This window comes from Dendrobates tinctorius, unplaced genomic scaffold, assembly GCF_039654945.1.
Source record: "Dendrobates tinctorius isolate UK_male_01 unplaced genomic scaffold, ASM3965494v1 ptg000090l, whole genome shotgun sequence".
NCBI classification, from domain to species: Eukaryota; Metazoa; Chordata; class Amphibia; order Anura; family Dendrobatidae; genus Dendrobates; species Dendrobates tinctorius.
The window spans coordinates 10658063-10681936 of NW_027361758.1; the positions used below are offsets into that span (position 1 = coordinate 10658063).

The following is a 23874-nucleotide window of genomic DNA, read 5'->3' on the forward strand; positions in this document are numbered from 1 at the left end:
TGGCGGTCCTCCTCGATGGCAAGATACAGCATCTCCAGTTCACGGCCATGCCATTCGGCATTTCCATCGCACCACGAGTATTTACAAAGGTGATGCTGGAAGTGATGGCTTTTTTACGCCAGAAGGACACACTAATGGTACCCTATCTGGATGATTTTCTGATAGTGGGAAATTCAATCCGACAATGTAGTGATCGAGTTGCTGATACAATCTTGTCCTTACAGGCCCTAGGGTGGATAATGAACTTCAAAAAGTCCAGAATCGAGCCGCAGTCTGTTCAGTCCTTCTTGGGCCTCGAGCTAGACTCCATAAGCCAAAGGTGTCTGTCGCAGGTAAAAATTTCAGCAATTAAAAAGGTTAGGAGGGCGATACGTCGGCCACATATATCTTTAAGGGAAGCAATGTCCCTCCTGGGATCCCTTACTGCCTGCATCCCGGCAGTTCAGTGGGCCCAGTTCCACACGAGGACGCTACAATACCAAATTCTTTTAGAGGAGTCCCGTGATCGAGGGAATCTGACAAAGAAAATCACGCTGTCCCAGGAGGTCCTAACCTCCCTTGCGTGGTGGCTAAAGGACGATAACCTAACGGCAGGAGTACCTTGGGTTATAACACCCTCCCGTATAATTATCACGGACGCTAGCCCCACAGGATGGGGAGCCCATATGGGGAATAATTTTGCCCAAGGCCTATGGGATATACACTCACTGGCCACTTTATTAGGTACACCTGTCCAACTGTGTGTTAAGACTTAATTTCTAATCAGCCAATCACATGGCGGCAACTCAGTGCATTTAGGCATGTAGACATGGTCAAGACAATCTCCTGCAGTTCAAACCGAGCATCAGTATGGGGAAGAAAGGTGATTTGAGTGCCTTTGAACGTGGCATGATTGTTGGTGCCAGAAGGGCTGGTCTGAGTATTTCAGAAACTGCTGATCTACTGGGATTTTCACGCACAACCATCTCTAGGGTTTACAGAGAATGGTCCGAAAAAGAAAAAAAATCCAGTGAGCGGCAGTTCTGTGGCCGGAAATGCCTTGTTGATGCCAGAGGTCAGAGGAGAATGGGCATACTGGTTCGAGCTGATAGAAAGGCAACAGTGACTCAAATTGCCACCCGTTACAACCAAGGTAGGCAGAAGAGCATCTCTGAACGCACAGTGCGTCGAACTTTGAGGCAGATGGGCTACAGCAGCAGAAGACCACACTGGGTACCACTCCTCTCAGCTAAGAACAGGCATCTGATGGCTACTTTCAGCAGGATAATGCGCCATGTCATAAAGCTCGAATCATCTCAGATTGGTTTCTTGAACATGACAATGAGTTCACTGTACTCAAATGGCCTCCTCAGTCACCAGATCTCAATCCAATAGAGCATCTTTGGGATGTGGTGGAACGGGAGATTCGCATCAGGGATGTGCAGCCGACAAATCTGCGCCAACTGTGTGATGCCATCATGTCAATATGGTCCAAAATCTCTGAGGAATGCTTCCAGCACCTTGTTGAATCTCTGCCACGAAGAATTGAGGCAGTTCTGAAGGCAAAAGGGGGTCCAACCCGTTACTAGCATGGTGTACCTAATAAAGTGGCCAGTGAGTGTAGGTGAAGATAAGGATTCGTCAAATTTAAAAGAACTAAAGGCAGTCTATCATGCATTATTTCACTTTCTTCCACAGTTACAAGGGGAGGACGTGCGAATCCTTTCGGACAACACCACCGTTGTCGCATATCTGAACAGACAAGGCGGAACTAGATCGGTCACCTTAATGTCTTCCGCAAGAAGAATTTTATCCCTAGCAGAAGAACATTTGTTGTCTCTCTCAGCCCTCCACATAAGGGGAAGAGACAATGTAGAGGCAGATTTCCTAAGCCGCCATACACTACGGCAAGGGGAGTGGTGTCTAAACCGGGAAATATTCACACACATCGTGTCACTTTGGGGTCTTCCCCAAATAGATCTCTTCGCCACCAAAAAAAACAGGCAAGTGCGAAGGTTCGCCTCTCTAAATATGTCAGACAGTCCGGAAATTCTGGATGCCCTCCAGGCCCCGTGGCAATTCAAACTGGCATATGCGTTCCCACCAATCATACTACTACCGCAGGTGATCAGGAAAATCAGAGCTGAAGAAGCACGGATAATCCTAATAGCACCATTCTGGCCCAGGAGGCCGTGGTTTTCATGCCTACAAGCGATGTCAGTGACAGACCCGTGGGTGCTTCCCTCAACCCCCAGGCTTCTCTCACAGGGGCCTTTCTTCCGTCCTCAAGTGGACAGTCTCCACTTGACGGCCTGGAACTTGAAAGGGAAATGTTGAGATCAAGAGGATTCTCGGAGGGACTAGTCAATACACTCCTACAAAGTCGGAAAATAACGACAAGAATTTACACCAGAGTATGGAGAAAATTCCTAGAGTCCCACACAGGCCCTGAGTCTGGAGAAATCCCGATTACGGCGATCCTAGAATTCCTACAGAAAGGAAAGGAATTAGGGCTAGCTGTCAACACACTAAAAGTCCAGGTGTCAGCTCTAGGGGCCCTCTATAGCTATAATGTGGCAGGCAATAAATGGATAAGCAGATTCATCTCGGCCTGTGAGCGGACCGAGCCAGTACACATACCTAGAGTTCCTCCTTGGGATCTGAACCTGGTTCTGGAGGCCTTAACACATCCGCCCTTTGAACCCTTAGATTCAATATCCCTTAAACACCTATCCTTCAAAACAGCACTGCTAGTTGCACTAACCTCAGCCAGAAGAGTTAGCGACATACAAGCACTTTCAATAGAACCCCCTTTTCTAGTGACATTCCAGGATCAGCTAATACTAAAACCAGATCCCTCATACTTACCAAAAGTAGCAGGGAAATTTCATAGGTTACAAGAAATCCATCTCCCTTCTTTCTTTAGTAACCCTTCTACTCCAGAGGAAGAAAGATTCCATACACTAGACGTTAGAAGAGCAGTATTCCAATACATTGAGAGGTCTAGCAGCTGGAGGAAGAGTAGGGCTCTATTTGTTTCCTTTCAGGGCCAAAAGAAGGGATGTGAAGTCACACTGGGTACCCTGTCTCGATGGATCAGAGACGCGATTAGGCTGGCATACTCAGAGCAATGAGAATCCTCCGGAGGGTATCAAAGCACATTCCGCCAGATCTATGGCTTCCTCTTGGGCAGAAAGGGGAGACGTCGCAATCGAGTCTATATGTAAGGCTGCAACTTGGTCTACGCCCTCTACCTTTTATAACCACTATAGACTTGATTTATCATGCTCATCCGACCTAGCCTTTGGTAGAGCGGTCCTCGGCACGGTGGTCCCTCCCAGGTGAAGGTCTCTGTAAGTCTCTCCAAGTGGGTGCTGTCGTGGCGAAGAGTAAAAAGCCGGATTACTTACCGGTAATGCTCTTTTAATGAGTCCACGACAGCACCCGTTCACTAACCCTCCCTAGAAGTTAACATAATGTATATACACCTTAGTTGTAAAGTTAATAAATTTAGAATATTTGATAATATAATGGCCTAATAATTGGCGGTCCTCCGGGTACTCTGAAATCCAACTGAGGGGGAGAGGTGGACCGCCCTCTTTTATCTCTGTAGGTTTCCTGTTCCTATGGGCGGATCCCTCTCTCCAAGTGGGTGCTGTCGTGGACTCATTAAAAGAGCATTACCGGTAAGTAATCCGGCTTATTTCCTGGAAATACTGTCCAGAGCATCTGTCGCTAAAATGTGTGGTGGGCTTTGTTTTGTTTGTTCTTATATTGTGCATGGGAGCTGACTTATATTGGGGTGGTTCCATTCACAGTTCAGACTCCCCAGTCTTCAGAAGGGTAAACTTGTTGTGCCCCCACCCCTTTCACTCCCAGATTCACTCATGAATGCCAGAAAGAGTTGAAAGGGCTGGCCTGTCGAGCATGTTCCCGAATGCACCAATCAAGTCTCACGCTGAAGAGAGCTGAGGATAGCCAATAATTGCACTCTGATTTCTTCAGCAAAGTCAGTCTGGAGTGGCGCATGAACAGCCGGCTGCTCCTTTTCTCTCCTGGAGGTGTTATGGGGGCCACAGGTTCCCTGTTCTAGCAGGAAAGGGTGACAACAGTAATGCAGAAAGGAGGGGGGATGTAACGTGTCTGCACAGGATGATCAGAGCACACCTGCAAGACAGGACAAGGGAAAGTCCAATTAAAGTTATAAACTTGAGCGTTTTGATCTTTTTTTTTTTAGACTGAAGCCATAAATGAAGATTGTATTTTTGACTCAGAGAAATTATCTATGGACCTTAAAGACGCCAATCGGCCCAGATTCACATTGCAAGAACTGAGGGACGTCTTGCATGAAAGGAACGAGCTGAAAGCCAAAGTCTTTATGCTGCAGGAAGAACTTGCATATTATAAAAGGTAAGGTAAAATTAATAGGATTAATGATTGAGTTCTGGGCAACGAACGTTCCAGCTCCACGTGACCAGAGATGCTTCTATACGCATTTTATTTGCATTATTTCTTTTTTGCAATTTATATCAACAATTTACTCACTTAACATTTTGAAAGGTGTTGTCTGGGATTTTTTTTTTTTTTTTTTTGATCAGCACCACTGTCACAACTCTCTAGTAGGGTATACATTAAACGGATTTTCTAAACTGATCAACCCCTATAACAACCAAAATTATATTTTTTATTAGTACTTGCCACATGTTTGTATTGTTAAGAGCAGAGGTTTTTTATGCTTTTTCTTTAGAATTTAAATTATGTTTTCATAGTCTGATAAATTATTATCACTTAATTTTGTGTCTGTCTCTAGCGAGGAAGCCGATGAGGAAAACAAGCTTCCGCAGTCATCCCCTGTAATCAACCCCAAACCTCCCAACCCTCAGGAGTCTGGTATCAAAAGGCTGTAAGTAAAGCTCTTGTGAGTTAGTTGATATGTTATTTTGTTAACAATCTTTGCAGTAGTTTATTACTGTGATCACCAAGATCTAACAATATTTAAAGTTTTAAACCATGGTTTGTGCTAAAAAAAAAAACCTACCGGAAACTTATTTAATGGACTATATTGTATAGTATATTGTTTAGATCAGGATGGCAGTGGTGCTTGTCCTTAGTCCTTGGCAGCAGTGAATGGCCATGAGAATGAATCCATATACTGGCTGGAGAATGGTCAATGTGCTTTATAAGACATGAGATTCTTTTTTTCTTTTTTAATTTTTTTTTTAAAGACCTTTGATATTTTAGCTATACCTGTGACAAGGCTAAGGCTGAACTGATGGCATTCTGACATAAAATATCCTGTTTTTGCTAATCAGTGTAAGGGAGTCTGTCACCAGGTTTTTGCCACCCAATCTGAGAGCAGCATAACGTAGAGATAGAGCCTCTGATTCCCCTGATGTGTCACTTACTGGACTACTTTCTAACAAACCATCCAAAGCACAATGTATGATAGAACACTCACTTGACCCATATCAGTGATAGGTAATAGAGGGCTTCCACAGGACACTCCACATTAGAACTTGATAACCAAAGACACCATAAGGAGTACAAAGTCCAAAGAATATAAAATATATATAATTTTATTAGACATAATTGTCACAAACATGAATACATACAAAAGGATCAGGTAATGAAGGCAAGGTCACAGATTAAATACCATGTAAAAAATGCCAAAGTGCATTATACCACCATGGGAATAGATTATAAAAGTACTGGCCAGTATATGTACTAAATCCCCCACTGTTGGAACCGGCCAAAATACAATTAAATATGCATCATAAATAAATGCCCCAAGTGCTTACCCATAAGCGATATGAATCAAGACCAAAGCCCCACGCCACCGACGCGCGTTTCGCTGCTCTTTTTCAAGGTGCCGTACTGTGTCACACCAGGCCGATTTTTATATCCCTCCATTTCACAATCTACGAATCACAGCGTATGTCAATGGTAACGCCCCCCGGAAGTTACATCATCAGCATCATAATGACAGAATGCCAGACACAGCGCATACAATCAGTCACGCCCCCCGGAAGTTACATCATCAGCGTCATGGCAACATGCCAGTCACAACCATACAACCAGTAAAGCCCCGGAAGCTACATCACAATCGTCATAGTAACATAATGCCAGTCACAGCACATACCACCAGTAACGCCCCCCCGGAAGTTACATCATCAGCGTCACAGTAACCTAAAGCAAGTCACAGCGCATACCGGTAACGCCCCCCGGAAGTTACATCATCAGCGTCATGGTAACATACTGCCAAACACAGCATATACAACCAGCGCACGCAAAAATCCTACTAGCGCACAGTCTACGCACCCTATGCTAAAGATAGGGTGCGCAGATCGCATGCAGCCGTGTGCGATAGTAGGAGGAAATGACCGGACGGGGCGGGGCTTAGCGGCGCCGTGCGCTGCATGTAAAATGCGCTAGTCTGAAACCAGCCTTAATTGTTTTGTTTTTTTTTTATTCTGAAAAGTGGTCCAAATTAAAAAAACAAAGACAAAACGGTGCTTTCAGACCTCACATAATGCAAAGTAAACAAGTTCATAATCGTTTAGAAACAATACTAATGTTTTAACTCAGGGAGAGTTCAGAAATCAATATTTTGTGGAATAACCATGATTTTTAATTACAGCTTTCATGCATCTTGGCATGCTTTCCACTAGTCTCACACTGCTTCTGGCCCAAAAATGTAAGCAGTTCTTCTTTGTTTGATGGCTTGTGACTATCCATCATCCTCTTGATTACATTCCAGAGGTTTTCAATGGGACTGGAGAATGGGCTGCCCATGACAGGGTTTTGATGTGGTGGTCTCTTAATTTTTGCCAGAGCTGTATATATCTTTATTACACATATTCCACTACCATTTTGTGGAATTTCTGGTAGCTTCACTGTATAGATGGCTCTTTCCACCAACTAGGAGCTCATGTGGGGGGCTACCATCTCCTATAGCGCATGGAAATTTGTATTTTCTGCCTATCTTGCTAATTATATTATCTGGCACTGTCCACTTTATTATAGCTTTCCAAGTACAGGCATGTGACTGTTGTCGGAGTTCCCCTTTGGTGTGGTTGCGCTGGTACTATCAGGCACACTATTGTGGTTGCTATCCAACCTTATGTCTATTTTGTGGAATTCCCCAGTTTTTTAGCCTTGATGGCTCTTTTTGTTATCTACCTCATAGTGGGATCTGTCATGGAGGATAACTGTTATCTATACAGCCATCCCTCTCACTGTTCCCCTGATGGATTCATTATATTGTGGACCCTCCAAGCCATTACAGGATATATGAATTACTATGTATATGGATTTTTCTTATGTGATCTTTGACTGACTTATAATGTCTGTATAAATTATTATTTTTTTTTTTTTTATGCAAGTGCAGCCACTTTTTTTTTCTAGTGCCGCCATATACTGTCTAAGGCCGGGTTCACTCTTGCATGTGCAATGAGAGAAACTCGCGCGTGTCTCTCGCCTCGATACCCGGCACTGCTGCCAGCACTCTGGACCGGACTGTGCGGCTGCATGTCTTTCTATGCAGCTGAACGCTCCGGTCCGAACCGCTGACGTATTAAGGCGAGAGACACGCGCGAGTTTCTCGCATTGCACACCCAAGTGTGACCCCGGCCTAATAAGGATATTTCTCCAGTCACCTTCCACAACAGCTACATCGGAGGATGTCTTCCCCGCCCTAATAGGGGACAGGAACACAAAGAGGTTAAATACCCCTCCCCTTCCTGCAACCACCATTGTTTTCCTGTCCTCTATGGGGCATGAAGAGGTCTACGATGGTGCTGCCGTGGCCGGCGATCGGGAGCACCACACGTCCAGTACCAGCTGGGATACCTGTCAGATGCCGGGCAGCCGAGGTCGGGGGCCTTGCTCTCCTCCTCCGGTGGCTGCTCCCGTCTCCTCCTGCATGGTGGGACTCGGGACTCTCCTGCCTCTCCTGCGCCTCCTTCGGGGGTAAAGCGAGGCGGTGGTGTGCACGCCGGGGTCCTCCAGATAGCTCGCCGGTTCCTGGGGGCTCGCACTGGCCGGGGGTGGCGTTCCTCCATTTCGGGAGTTACTGGGCTTTCCACTGGGGCGCGCGTCGCTTAGGGCCGCGCGTCACTTCCGGTCTGTCCCTATGCGTTCCACGGTGGAGCACACACGCGCGCAGAGGGGCACGTTACTCCTGGGACCGGTGGTCACATTCTGGGGCGTCCTCATGTGGTTCTCCCCCATTGGGCCAAAGGGAGGAGGAGGTGCACAAACAACACTGGACCCTCGATCTTTCAAGGTCCGGGTGAGGGGATCACCAGGTAAGACACCTGTCTGACACTGACTGTAGACGACATGGACAGTGACAAGCCCTCTCTCTCTGCGTTGGCGGAGCCCAGCGTACCTCCTCCTACTGTAAGTAGCAGGCGTCGGCCCTGGCTACCCAGCATTTATTTACTAAAATGGCGTAGCATACCTCTCTAATATGGGGAGAAAAGGTCTCTGACCCCAAGAGGACCAGCCACAAGTGTAAAATGTGTGCTGCCAGACTCCCTCGACATATGGGGAAAGCTCTGCCCGTCCTGTACGGGGCGGTCCTTCGCGCTGAGCAGCCCTCTTTCCTGGATAGCATCAAATCCCTAATAATACAGGAGGTTCACTCCTCCATGGCTCCCTTCTTCCAGACCGCCTCCCTCTAGGAGGCGAAAGAAAGCTCCGATAGAATCTGACTCAGGCGAAATTCAGTCCTCGGATTCAGAGGACGCTCGGGAGATTGAGGGTTCCTCTTCCACGTCCACCCCTAAAACCAGGGAACAAAAAATATCACTTGGTTCCGAGAATATGGGTGAGCTAATCAGTATGGTTAAGAGCACCATAGGGGTGGAGGAGGAAGAAGTTAAATACACGGTACAGAATCTGATCCTCCATAAAAGGAGGCCTCCCTGAAAAAAAAAAAAAGCGCCTATCCCTTTTGAGGGCTCCTCCCAGCTCAAAGATCCAATGGATTGAGAAAAAAAAAAAAAAAAATAAATAAATATATATATATATATATATATATATATATATATATATATATATATATAATAGAATATATATATATATATATCTAAATATATATATATTTATTTTTTTGAGCTTATCAGGGAAGTCCTGGGACACCTCTACAAATCTGCTAGAAGCTAATATAGCTTCCACATGCCCTGTCTCTATGATTACGCACAGACTCAGGGCACCTCAGGGGAAAAGATGCCTGACGCCCTACCCCTACTGCAGAAAGCAATGAGGATCCTAGCCGATGCTTCCGCTGGCTGTCGCTAAGCAACTTGAGACCAGGCCGGGACCAGTAATTCGCAGGTCTCAGGTAATTCTTTAATGCACCGGCTCTTCTAGGCTGAGCGTGACTGCTCTCGCCAGGTCCGGGTAGCCACAAAAGCGGCCGTCCTTTCTAACTCCTCTAGAGGAGTGCCCTGGTTAAAATCCTAAGGGAGGCGACTTATCTCCAAATGGTGCACCATCCCCTTCCAGGGCCACTATGTGTTCAAGCTTGTCCTGGATAACATCCTGGACAAAGCTTCAGACAAAAGGATCTCTTCCGGAACATAGAAATCCTAGGAGACGGATTTTTCGTCCTTCCCGTCTCCAAACCTCTGTCAACAGCTATCCTAAGCTGAATTTGCATGCCATGGTCAGATCACAGCCGCTAAGCAGCTTGAGGCTGGGCCAGTACTGGCATGAGAGACTGGCTGGGAATCCCTGGTCCTGTTGACATACTCAGGAAGAGTATAGGGGGGCAAGGGCAGGAACATCCTTGTCCCTAACCATCAACAGACCCCAGATAAGCAGTGACGCCCGGTTGGGGGTCGTGTCTCGCTCTTTTTTTCACCCGCTGGCAGTCCATCTCCACATATCAGTGGGTCCACCGTACCATACAAGATGGACTAAAAATTGGGTTCGGGAGTCCTTCCCCGTAATGCTTAGGGGTAACCTCCCTACAGCCTCCACACCTTCAGGGCTCCTTACAAGAGATCTGCTCCAGTAGAACGCGCGGGTGCCAAAGCGGGAGAAGGACACGGCCATTACGCACGTCCCTTCCTGGTGACGAAGCCATCAGAGAAAAACCGAATCATCATAAACCTGAAGCCATTAAACAAATCGGTCCGGTACAGGCAATTCAAAATGGAGTCAATCAGGGGCAGTCCCGCTCATCGGACAGAACTGGGTAATGGCAACTGTAGATCTGAAGGGTGCATATTACCATGTGCCAATCCATCCGACCATGTATCTCTCCAAGATCATGGCGGAAGCAGTGATTTTCATCCGGCGCCAGGGGATAGGCGTTATCCCATATCTGGACAACTTCCTCCTCTCTGTACCATCTATCTCATGTCAGGAGATGGACGTGGGAAAGACCCCTGGGATATTAAGATCCCTGGGTTGGATACCGAACCTGGTCTATCCCTCCACGTGAAGAAAGCTTCTGGGAGTTCTCTCGGACTCAAGGAGAAAGACATCCTTCCTACCTCAGGTTTGTCAGGTCAACCTTGTCCACAAAAGAACCTGGTTCAGGACTAGCGGGCACCGACCCTCAGAGTCAACGTATGCTCTAGGATCTCTGACCACATGCACCCAGGCGGTTTCTTGGGCTCAGGCCCACACCCAAATTCTACAAAGCCACGTGCTTTTACATTCCAGGATCTGCCTGGCCTACGCCATTGTCCTTACGGATTCCCCTCCCTGGTCAGGTTAAACCGGCCCTAAGGTGGTGGTTGAACTACCGAAATCTTCTGAAGGGAGTCAGCCGGATTCATCTAACCCTGAAAACACTCCGCTCAGATGCCAGCCAACGATGCTGGGGCGCAGTAGTAGAGAGATCCTATTTTCAGGGGCGATGGCTGCCGATCATCAGCACCAGTTCCTCAAATCTGAGAGAACTGAAGGCGGTAGGAAAAGCGCTAAAAGACGTCATCGGTAATCTAAAATCGCCACGTCTGCATCTACTCGGACAACATGACCACAGTGGCCTATCTCCAGCCAAGGGGGTACGAAGTACGCCAGCCTGAAGGCAATAGCAGCAAGGATCTTCTCCTGGTCAGTGCATCTGAAAGGATCAGACAACACCCAGGCAGATTTTCCTCAGTCGAGAAGACGTTCATGCGAAGGAGTGGCGCCTGGACCAGACGGTATTCGTGTCCCTAGCCTCAAGATGGGGCGGAGGTGGACCTAGTCGCCAACAGGCAAAATGCGAAGACAAGGGTATTCGTCTCCCTCAACCACATGGACGGAGTGCAAGGAATAGATGCCCTTCACCCAATGGTGGGATTCCAACCTCGCATATACCTGCCCACCCATACCGATGCGGGCAAAAAACATCTCAGGAAATCCAGACGGACCGAGTTCCCACAATACTAATCGCCCCTCTGTGGCCCGGAAGAAGTTGGTACAGTGCCCTACTTGCCATGGCCCAGGAAGTCCCTGGCTTCTACCCCAAAAAGGGCGACCTCCTTCACCAAGGTCCTCTGCTACACCCGGATGTAGGCAAATGGAACCTGACAGCATGGTTATTGAGGCTTAAGAGCAAAATGGCTCTCGGATAGGGTAATCCAAACCCTTCAGGAAAGCTAAAAACCAATAACCAAGGCCATCTGTGCCAAGGTCTTGGAAAAGGTTTATGCTCTGGTGCTCTCCAGGCACCCCTGATCCCTTCCATACCAGTGCAGCACAGACCCTAGATGTTTACAAAAGGTCTAGAACAGGGCCTTATCCCCAGCACACTAAAGGTATAAATATCAGCTCTTAGCACCTTTTTTGATCTTGACCTGGCCAGCCACTGCTGGATCAAACTATTTTATGGCTTCAGCAGCCAGGATTCGTCCTAAACTCCGCAGTCAGGGGCCTCCTTGGGATCTCAACACCATGCTCAACACCCTAACCTAAGATCCATTTGAGCCTCTAGATTCCATGACCATGAAATCCTAACCCTTTAACCGTCCTTAGTTGCAATTACTGAGGCTAGACGTATAGGAGAATTGCAGGCCCTGTCAATTCAAGAAGCTTACCTTGTAATCATTACAGATAATATTATCTTGAGATTAGCTCACGCCTTTCTACTCAAACTTTCATAGGGATCAGGACATTGTACAGTCCTCATTCGGCCCAAGCTCTTCCAACCCTAAGGAAGAAACCTTCCACACTCTCGACATTTGCAGAGTGGTCCTGTCTACCGACAATAGAGTGAAGCCTAGCGGATTCACCAGAATTTATTCATCCAGTTCTTGGGACGAAATAAGGGCAAGAAGGCGTCAAAGAACACTATCGCGAATTGGATCACTCAATCTATCTGCCTGACCTACGTATCACAGAAGCTGGCCCCACCCGCCTCACTGAGGGCACATTCTACCCATGCGATAGCAACATCATGGACAGAAAAGGGGAATGCTTCGTCAGAGCGGATATGCAGAACCGCCACCTGGTCATCCATCCACACGTTCACCAGGCGTTACAGGCTAAATTTCAATGGGGATTTAACATTTGGCAGACGAGTGCTGCAGGCCGTGATCTACCCCCCCCCCCCCCCAGAGAAATTAGCTGTTGGTATTACTCCGATTTAGCTGTCGTGGAAGGTGACTGGAGAAAATAGAATTAGACTTACTGGTAATTCAGTTTCTAGGAACCTTCCACAACAGCACTAATTTCCCTCCCTATCTGATATTCCTATTGGATGATTCCTGCACTTTGGTGGTAACTATTCATACTGGTGTCCAGGAAAACACTGGTGGTTGCAGGAAGGGGAGGGGTATTTAACCTCTAAGGTGTTCCTGTCCCCTATTAGGGCGGGGAAGACATCCTCCGATGTAGCTGTCGTGGAAGGTTCCTAGAAACCGAATTACCGGTAACTCTAATTCTTTTTTTCTCCTTCTGACTTGTGTTCCAGATCTTTCTTTTACCATATGTTGTGTTCTCCTTTTGGGTTTTCAGTTCTATTCCGAATGGTCTGCCAGTCACCTTCTAAAGGTCCCGTTACATTTAGCGATGCACCAGCGATCCCGACAACGATACGACCCGGTCAGGATCGCTGGTGCATTGCTAAATGGTTGCTAGTGAGCTGCCAAACAGGCAGATCTCCCGAGCGATGCGACGGTCGTCAGTTACCTGTCACATGCAGCGAGGGTGACTTCTTCCGCCGGCGTCCATGGAGTCGCTCGCCGGCGCCAGCAGGAAGCCGACGACGAGAAATGGACCATCCCGTTCTCATGTGATCAGCGATATCCAGTGGGGAGCCGGGTCGGAGGTAAGTGTCACATGTAGCGATATCGCTGTTGCGTCACAAAGTCGGTGACACTTTAGCGATATCGCTAGCGATCTCGCTATGTGTGAAGGGGGCTTAATAAATGTCCCTTCCCTCTCCCCCCACAGTGGTTCATTTATTCCCTTTAAGTTGATGTATATGATTTGCTACGTTCAGTATGTGTTTGTTAGAAGTATTACCATGTGTAAAGGAAAGCAATTTTTTTTGTTGAGATTTATTTTCTCACTTTTATAGAAGTCCATTAATTCCACTGCACTTTACAGACATCCATCATCACTGTCCCTATTGGGGCTCACAATCTAATTTCTCTTTTGGCTTGTGGGAGGAAACTGGAGTACCTGGAGGAAACCTATGAAAACATGTGGAAAACATACAGACTCCATGCTGATGTGGTCTCTGGTGGGATTTGAGTAAAAAAAAACTCGATTGTAAACTCGGAGTCACTATGCTGCCCTTTGTGAGATCTTTAAGTAACCATACCCATCCATTGCATCACACTATAGGTCAGAACATGAGGATGACCAGGTCACCATATAGCTACAATATTTGAGAAGAAGCAAGAGATATTATCCTGGTAATCCGTTACTTTGGCAAGATTATGTATGGATCCATATGCTGTTGCTTTGGCCCCCTTTCCTTTTCTAATGTTCCATACCACTGAACCTAGCAAACTTTATTTTTTTCCTTTTAAGCTTGAACGACTTAACATATGTCCGATTATAATGTGAAGTTGTTTTCGTTTTTTGTAGTGATGAGTTCCACACAATGTACAGTTATTTGCTTATTTTCACATCATGGCTTGTCTGTTTCCTCTCTCTGATCGCATTTTCCAGGTAACCAGTCCATCCATTACTTCCTCATGGTTTCCAAAGTAATTGAGCATGTAGTGAACAACTCCACGATCCTGATGTCTCATCAGTGTCATCCTTTTCGTCACGTTCTCTTAACAGTTTTACACGATAATGTGTAAAAGTGTTGTTCATCTGCAACTTATCACTTGTCCAATAACCATGTAGGTCCCAAAGTCATTGCCCATACATAGGAGAGGGAGAGCAACCTAAATTGGTGGTGGTCCTGGAACATTGAGGAGCACTTCTAGCTTCTACTGTATATGTCCAGCAGTATGGGAGATGAGATGGTGACTGTTTTTACCCCAACAGAAGAAAACATGGGCATTCAAAACCATGCGTCAGAATAACAGATATCTATAGTTTCATGCCAAAAATGGGACCTCTGGATTGCATGAGGCGATAGACTTCAATACCTGGCAATCTCCAAAAGTACCAAATATATCTCTACAGTGTCCTTCACGATGCTAACGCTCCATACTGTGCCCCACTCTCTATATCCATGTTGTGCCTCCTCACACCTTGCCCTCATACTGCCAACCACACTTTTTCTTCAAACACAAGTGTTACCAACAAATAAAGCTGCACTCTGTAGTGCTATAGCATGCAAAGATGAAATATGAAAATTGAATTGCATTACTGCTGTAGAAAATCTGAAAAATTGTGTACATGTTGTGGTGTAGTGACCACTGTGTCCGCTAGGGGGCGCTGTGTGGATGTCCCAGGAGAGAGGATGAGTGGCAGAATACTGAATGACCGTTATGTATCTCAAGGTGGGTGGCCTTGGGATGGAGACGTGTGTGGATCAGCAGTGATACTGCTGAGGTGCTGTCTCAATGTCTTTGGGAAGTCTTCTGGTAACTGGTGAGATGGGCTGGACCAGTTACCTACAAACCCACCCAGGGGTGTGTTTAAGAACACTATTGTAAAGTGTGTATGAGTGGTTGAAGGACCTGTGATGAGGTCATAGCCATGTGACCCGGTGGGCGTGGCTACGGACCATATAAGGTGGCCAGGGTAGGTCACGTGAGTGAATGCTTGGACCTGGTTGGTCCATTTTGGAAGGTCCCAGATGGGGCTGTCTTCCTAAGAGCAAGTGAACGCTGTGTTTAATGGCTGCACGTGCCTGATAGTTCCCTGGAGGGAATGGACGTCTGCAGTAAGCTGTAGCGGTCATGAGGTAAACCAGGAGAGGGGATATATCTGTGAGGCTGAAGAGCTTGCGTATGGAACATTGCAAAAACCTGTGTGACCACAGGGATAACAAAGGGAAGCTCTGTCATGGACGCTATGCTGCTTATATGAACTTTATGTTGCTGGTTCATGGTTTGATGCCTAAATAAACCGCATGGACTGTGATTGTTTTATGGAAAACCTGTGCCGGATGTGACTGCCAAGCGAGTGTCCCCTATCTGAATGACAGCGCTACCTTACAATGTGTACCCGGCAGCCATGATAAGTCGATTCTCGTTGCTGGGAACCTATCTGATATGGATCCTCTTTTGGGCTGAAATCTACATTTACAACGTAACTGTTGGCAGTAAAAACAGTCCATTACACGTTTTTTGTTTTTTAGCCATTCATTTTGAATGGGTGAGAAACCCTTTAAAAAAAAAAAAAAAATGCTGAAAGAATTGATGTGCTAAAAAAAACAAAAAAAATAAAACAATGCACATCAGTTAAAAAATGAGAGTGCACAGCACATCGCGTGAATGAGGTTTTAGAAATCTTATTTAGCTACTACTTAAACGCTGATGTTCTGCACATAAAAAGAATGGAAAAAAGGTAACCAAATCTGCTACGTGTAAACATGCCCTTAATGAGGCTTTCACCCTTTCAGTGACGCATTGGTCAAAATTGCAACCACGTCCGGGTTACACGTGGCAGATTTTGTCAGAATTCTAAAATAAAATGCTCATGTACACCTACCCAAAAAGCAGGAGTGGACCCAAACTGAAGAGGGCCCCTGTGCAAAAATAACATATGAGCCCTTTACAGTCCAACAGCTCCTCATAACCAGGGCTGTGGAGTCGGTAAACCAAACCTGCGACTCCGACTCCTCAATTTCCCTTACTCCGACTCCGACTCCACGACTCCGACTCCCACACATATTGCTTATATTTAAGTGAAAAATTTATTGTAGTACAATGTGAACCTCAGACATTTAATCATTTTTATGATCCAATAATCAAGATATTTAGATAGAACAGAATATATATTGGTGTACTACCCGGTTTTCATTCTTTTTGGTACAGATACGATATGGATAGACAGATATGGATAGATAGAGCAGATTTCTAATCTGCTTTTGCTATTGAGTAACATTATCTATGAGCTCAAAAACCTTTCAGGTGATGCAGTTTTTTAAAAAGATGATCAACTTTTGCAGCTGAAAAACGTATCCTCAAAAAACACAGGAAAAACGCTGTGTGTGAATGTAGCCTTAGATCAGGAATAGAACAGCCATTTATAGGACATTTCATAACTTTCCCAAACTCCTATGAAAAAATATTCAGCACATCCTGCATTGAATTACTGTACCCAATTTATTATATATTTTAGGAGTCGGTCCATTTTATACCGACTCCAACTCCGACTCCAACTCCACCAAAATGAGCACCGACTCCGACTCCGACTCCACAGCCCTGCTCATAACGCACAATTCCACCTGCCTTGGAGCTAAATGTGGCCCCTATACCTCTTGAGCCATCGTGTGGCTACACATGCTGGACCACTTCTGTCCGCTCCAAGACATTTCAATGCTGCCATAATGGACAGGCAATGATATGTGATTTATTTAATCAGAGGTCTTGGTGCTGGTCAGTTCTAGACTAAATTCTGATCCAATGATGAATCTGTTACATAAATAAATGCCAGACTATACATTTAGGAATGAATGGCTCAGCCACATGCAAATTTTGAATGCTTGAAATGGTTTTCTTCTCATTATGTGTTCCACCAATAGAAAAAAAAAATTTCCCATAAACTATTCTACTTGCATTCACATGCGCTCGCTCGCAGCGTCCTGTTCTGATGTCAGCAGCTGATTTATACTTGTCAGCAGCACATGGCAGTGAGGTCAGCTGCCAGAATACTCACCGCTCCCCACTCCCAGGACTATGGGCGTGGGTAGCAGTGAATATTCATCTTCTTTCTTAGCGGGCACACGGTGCCCACTATAAAGGAGAAATGAATAGTCACTGTTCCCCGCGCCCATAGTCCCTCCCACCCCTCAGCGCTGGCTTCAGTGCATACAGATGGGAGGGATTAAGGGCATGGGGAGCGACTATTCATTTCTCTTCTAACAGTGGGCACAGGCTTTAGCCTCATCAGCCGGCTCATTGGTAAACTGTGAAGCATTATGGAATATGTTGGCGCTATATAAACATTATTATTGGCCGTTGCCGTGGGCACAGGCTTTAGCCTCATCAGCCGGCTCATTGGTAAACTGTGAAGCATTATGGAATATATTGGCGCTATATAAACATTATTATTGGCCGTTGCCGAACTCCCTCTTCCCCCACACACCTAGCCATAGCAGGTACATCCAGACTATAAGATGCACCCACCATTTTCCTCCAAAATTGTGGCAGAAAAAAGTGCATCTTATAGTCCGAAAAATACTCCTATTTCTCGATCTGTCTGGATCCCAAACCTGATATGAATGTGTATATGCATCTGATGGTCTAATTCACCTTTTGTGAGTAGTATTTCCTTAGCTATCATACATGTTATACCATTTGTAGTGCATATTGTATATTATGTTTCACATACTATACTGACCTTACATAATGTTTTTGCTGTCTGTTGTGTCTGTTTTCATCAGGATGTTTACGGCCATAATGCCCATGGTAGCAGCAGGATTGATTGCAGATGATCCCACATTGCAGCCAATCAGCAGGCTTATCTCTCTTGTAGGACCCATTTTCATTGCCTTTGTATTGCGCTTGTCACTTTTGTGCATGGAGTGGTTGTGTGCTGCCATCGTGTGTCTAATCTGCTGCCGTTCTGACTGGCTGATTGTGGGATTGTTGAAATGAAAATCGTGCATCCGGCTGCCAATCAGAATGGCCATTCAGTGTCTTCACGCAGATTCATGATGAGGTCGGCCATTAAACATGTCTAGATTACCGTATAACAGTTAACAAGAATATGAAGGTATCGAATAAATCGGAGCATTAGAATGGACATCCAGGTTATGCAGGGTTCACATACAGAACACATTCGGAAGGCTTTATTCAGAATACAGAGGCCAAAAGAGTGGTATACCTTTCCACCCTCCCCCACCTTACACAGTAGGATCATTTTGCTAAAAAAAAATCCACTGTGTTCCACCAATAGGAAAAAAAATAAGTGAGGAAAAAACACATTGGCTTCATAGAATCTGGACAGTAATCCATGTAAAAAAAAAAAATTAGGTGGTGGGGAAAGTAAACCCAAAAACATGAAGGGCCTATATAGACACAGCCCATTCAGTAGGAAATATGGGCCAATGAAAGGTATTGCCTTCATTTGAACGCAAAGTGTTTCACCCCAGCTTCTTCAAGGGGCAAGTTATACTTTTTTTTTTTTTTTTTTTTTTTCTTCACAACAAAAGCCTTTCTGTGATGTTTCCACTATAGGCCTATACATGATGTGAACAGAAAATCATTTACAATTATTAATTTATATAGCGCCATTAATTCCATGGTGCTGTACATGAGAAGGGGGTTACATACAAAGTATCATCTCTTTATTCTTCAGCATAAGGCACATTGTAAATGCTTATAAAAAAAAAAAAAATCTCCGGAATTCAAACATTTTGTATATGGTGTTTAGTGGCCTTTTTTTACGCCCAGACATGGATAAATGATAGTAGCAACAGTTCTTCCTCTTGTTTGGTGCCTCTTCCTGCTATGAAGCCCACAAGTACAAAATTACATATTTTTTTTAGGCTACAATAAACAAATCAAAAAGGGACATTGAATAAAATGGTGGCTAGTTGAGTTTAGGGAAGGGATATTTTTGGACATTAAGATTTTAGGTAGACTTATGTAAAAATTGCTACTGCCTTGCATGCTGTGCGGTGCTAATATGTGCACTATGCTGTAGTGTGGCACTGACTGCATGCTTTACACCGTGCCTGGATTGATGCCGTGCTTTAAAGAACTTTACAGATGCCATTTAACCAATATTTTCCTCTGTTCTAGTACAGCCAGTTATTTGTAACATATAAAATGTCCCTTCTTCACTCTACTGATCCATGTCTATTATATCTGTATAGTAAACCTATGTTGGTGCTCCAAGGTCAACAACCTCTTTTTTATAGTATGTTGGAGTGTTTTGTTTTTTTCTGGAAATATAAAATTAAACGTTGACATGCATATTCATAAAGTTGTGAAAATCTTAAGCATACTTATATCAGTACGGTAGTCCTTAAAGAGAACCTGCCAGCACAATTTTATGTAAAGACATGGCTGTAATCTAGATTAAATTGATACCTTTTGGTCAAGAAGTCCACTGTATCGTTCTTTAATTGCTATTTGATGTTTTCTGCTGATGAGATTTCGGTGCACAGGGGCCGGCCTGTGCACGAGGTCTTGTCCTCCTGTCTATTTCCCCAGTTTCTTTTGCCGGCCTTCGGTCTGTGAATGACAGGATATTGCTGAGATTTCATATAGAGCAGGCAGGTTATACATAGACAGGAGGCAGGCGGGGGTGCCGGGCAGTCACAAAGGGAGAAGACCCCGTATACATTCCGGCCCCTGTGCACCTTAATCTCATTGGCTAAAAACTCCAAATGACGATTAAAGAACCACAACAAAGTGGATTTCTTCATCAAAGGTATTAAATTAATCGGTATTGCAGCCAAGTCTTTACTTTTGATTACAAAATTGTTCTGCAGGTTCTCTTTTAAAGGGAATCTGTCAACAGGCCATTACTATATAATTTGAGAGCAAGAACACCGCAAAAAAGCAGAGACGTTTACCCGTCCAGGATTCTCTTTGTGCTATTTCAGTGTTAGGATTTAGTGTTAGGAACTTAGGACCCGTAAACATGGGGACCTTTGGCGCAGGTTACGGGCTCACATATTTTGACCAAAATATCAGCTAATACCTCACATTTTTTGGGTTTTTTGCACTTTTTTATTCAGGGTGCAGTTGGGCCCATTTGGTCTTGTAGACTGCGGTGTCTGTTCACATGGCATGCATTTTGATAGTGCTGGGCCAGCCCGCCTGAGCTAATAGAAGGGTGTCACTACTAGGCTGTTAACCTGGATGCTGTGCATGGCCATAGTGTGAACAGCGCCGCATACAAGTTTTTATTGTGCATTAATATACCAAGCAACCACCCCTTCCATGTATTGGTTGGCGGTTGTTTTATCGGTATTCTTGCACCTGTGTTGCTATCTTAATTATATGGGTCCACAGCATCCTGATGAATTTGTCTGGAGGCCTAGATGGGTAAACTTCTCTGCTTTTTTTTGCTGTGTTCTTGTATTATTGGAGGATTTTTAAGTCCCCTTTTTGTGCTATTTTAGGGTTATAATTTGAGAGCAGCATTCTGTAGGTGTTGGGAGCCTGATTCCCTTGATGTGTCACTTAGGCTGGTTTCACATTAGCGCTTTTTAAGCGCACGCACGGCCGGGGGTAGCTCCGCCCCCGAGCTGGCTCTCTGCCCGGCGTGCCCGCCCCTTGCTTGTAGCGCCGCCTCCTAGCGCACAGCGGCGCCTGCGATCGGCGCACCCTATCTTTAGCATAGGGTGCGCAGATCGTGCGCGGGCTGTGCGCTAGTTGCGCTTTGACCTGCGCTGCGCACTTTTGACGGTGCGCCGAGCACGCCGAAATCCGAAAAGTTTGATTTTGGCGCGCACGGCGCACCGTCAAAAGTGCGCAGCGCAGGTCAAAGCGCAACTAGCGCACGGCCTGCGCACGATCTGCGCACCCTATGCTAAAGATAGGGTGCGCCGATCGCAGGCGCCGCTGTGCGCTAGGAGGCGGCGCTACAAGCAAGGGGCGGGCACGCCGGGCAGAGAGCCAGCTCGGTGGCGGAGCTACCCCCGGCCGTGCGTACGCTTAAAAAGCGCTAATGTGAAACCAGCCTTACTGGGCTTTGTGGGGTCTATAAAATAAGTGTTTTATCAGCAGGAGATTATCACTACAGGACTAAATGCCTTGTGCCTCTTAGTCAACTGCTCTGTGTAACCCAGCTCCTACCGTTCTGTCGGTCAGTGCTGTGTGTGATGCACGGCGCAGCATTCCTGAGCTCTGCTAGATCTGCACTGTGATCTTAGCACAACTGCTGCACCCCAGTAAACTAAGTGATACATCATTGGACTAGTCTTCCCTTTAGTAGGCTGTGATTTCTTTAATGAACTGTAATCTAGCTGCGAATCAATAATATTAGGCAGAAAATCTGGAGTGTCTTTCTTGGGATTTAAATGTAGAAATATATGTATATACAACTAGTCTACCTAGCAATGGGTAGACGACTATACAGTTTTATAAATATCCCTGCAATTGATTGTTATTATAGTTGCCATATTACAATATATAGGTAATGGAAGGTTTGTTTTTTTTGTTTGCTGTTTATGCCATTGGGTCATATATCCCCTTTTGGTATTAATATATCAATTGTATACTCGTTAAATGTGAAAGAACAAACTTAGGCCACGTTCACATTCAATATTTGAGTGTTTTTACCTCACGATTTGAGCTAAAACCAGGAGTGGGTGATAAATCCAGAAGTGGTGACGGGTTTCTATTATACTTTTCCTCTGATTGTTCCTGATGCTGTTTTTAGTTATGTTCAGTACAGTTTTTTTGGCATGGATTCTGGGCTAAATATACCGTATATACTTGTGTATAAGCCGACCCCCCCCCCCCTAATTTTGCCACAAAAAAACTGGGAAAACTTATTGACTAGGGTGGAAAATGCAGCAGCTACTGGTAAATTTCAAACATAAAAATAGATACCAATAAAAGTAAAATTAAATGAGACATCAGTAGGTTAGATGTTTTTGAATATCCATATTGAATCAGGAGCCCCATATAATGCTTCATACAGTTCATGATGGCCCCATAAGATGCTCCATACAAATTACACCCCATATAATGCTGCACAAAGGTTAATAATGGCACCATAAGATGCTCCATAGAATAATATGCCCCAAATGCTGCTCCATAAAGGTTATGGCCCCATATGCTGCCCCATAAGATGCTCTATAGATTTTACCCCCATAAGATGCTCCATAGAATAGGCCCCATATGCTGCCGCTGCTTCTGCATATAAAAAAAAATGACATCTCACCTCTTATCGCTGGGGGCCAGGTGCCGGTGTCCTGAGCAGGCAGGGACACCGACGTTCTATGGGGGCCAGGTGCCGGTGTCACCACTGTCTCAGGGACCCGGCACCTTAGATATTCACCTGTCCCCGTTCTACCACTGCCGCTCTGTCTTCCGGGTCCTCTGTCAGTGACGTTCAGGCAGCAGAGGGCGCGGCGCACAATAACTACATCACCGCGCCCTCTGACCTGAACATCACAGCCAGAGGACACGGAGGACAGAGCGGCACACAGCGGTGGACCGGGGACAGGTGAATATACTTACCCCCTCCTGGCGCAATCTCTGCAGCCCCGCTTCTCCCACGGTCTCAGGCTCCTGCCTTCAGCGGTCACGTAGTACCGCTCATTAGTCATGAATATGTGCTTATTCATGACTTTAATGAGCGGTACCACGTGACCGCTGAAGGAAGGAGTCTGAGACCGTGGGAGAAGCGGGGGGGGGGGGGGGGGGTAAGTATGATCTGACACCCCTGCTCCCCTGCCGACTCCTGGCGTATATGACTCGCGTATAAGCCGAGAGGGGGACTTTCAGCCCAAAAAATGGGCTGAAAATCTCGGCTTATACGCGAGTATATACGGTATATGGAATCTATGGCAAGAAAAACCTCTACTAATAAATTATATATACTGTATGTATAATATTTATTTTTGCTACTAGCTTCACATTTGTTTGAATAATAAAAAAATGCCTATAGTGCACCTGTGGGTCTTTTTACTACTTGAATTTTTAATGTATTATAAAACATTGTTACTTTTTTCATGTTCAAATTTTGGAAAAAACATATTTGTTGCAGCTTAAGACTTTTGCAGATGAAATGTGCCAATAAACACAGGCTATTGTTATACCCACATTTTTTTAAAATTACAAACAATGCTGGAAATACACATCTAAAATCAGGTTCTAAGGGTAACATAGTTTTGAAGGCTGAAGGAAGACCTTATGTCCATCTAGTTCAGCCTATTTTTAGTGCAGCTGTTCTGCATTGTTGATCCTGGGGAAGGCAAAAAACCCAAGAGTAGAAGCCAATTTTCTCCATAGGGAAAAAAATTCCTTCCCCTAAGCTGAGTCAACCATCTACCTATAATATTCTGTTATTCGTAACCTTCTATACTGTTACTCACAAGAAAAGCATCCATTCCTTTCTTAAATTCATTCAGTGAGTTGGCCATCACCACTTCCTCAGGAAGAGAATTCCAGAGCCTCACTGCTTACCGTGAAGAACCCTCTTCTATGCTGGTGCAGAAATTGTCTTTCCTCCAAACGAAGAGAATGCCCCCTTGTTCTTGTCACAGTCCTTGGTACACAGTTCATTGGAGAGATCTCTGTATTGCCCTCTGATATACTTGTACATATATATTAAGTCTCCCCTAAGTCTTCTCTTTTCTAGAGTAAATAGACCTAATTTTGATAACTTTTCTGGGTATTGTAGTGA

At 45.3% G+C, this 23874-nt stretch overlaps 1 protein-coding gene across 2 annotated transcripts in view; it reads left to right on the top strand.

The window, feature by feature from the left end:
• Positions 1–23874, top strand: part of RILPL1 (Rab interacting lysosomal protein like 1) — a 58234-nt gene that overhangs the window by 30219 nt on the left and 4141 nt on the right. For both annotated transcript variants that reach the window (XM_073586106.1, XM_073586108.1), the window contains exons 5-6: positions 4217–4389; positions 4790–4882. In XM_073586106.1, coding sequence (XP_073442207.1) covers positions 4217–4389; positions 4790–4882 — 266 coding nt within the window. The remainder of the gene's footprint in view (positions 1–4216; positions 4390–4789; positions 4883–23874) is intronic.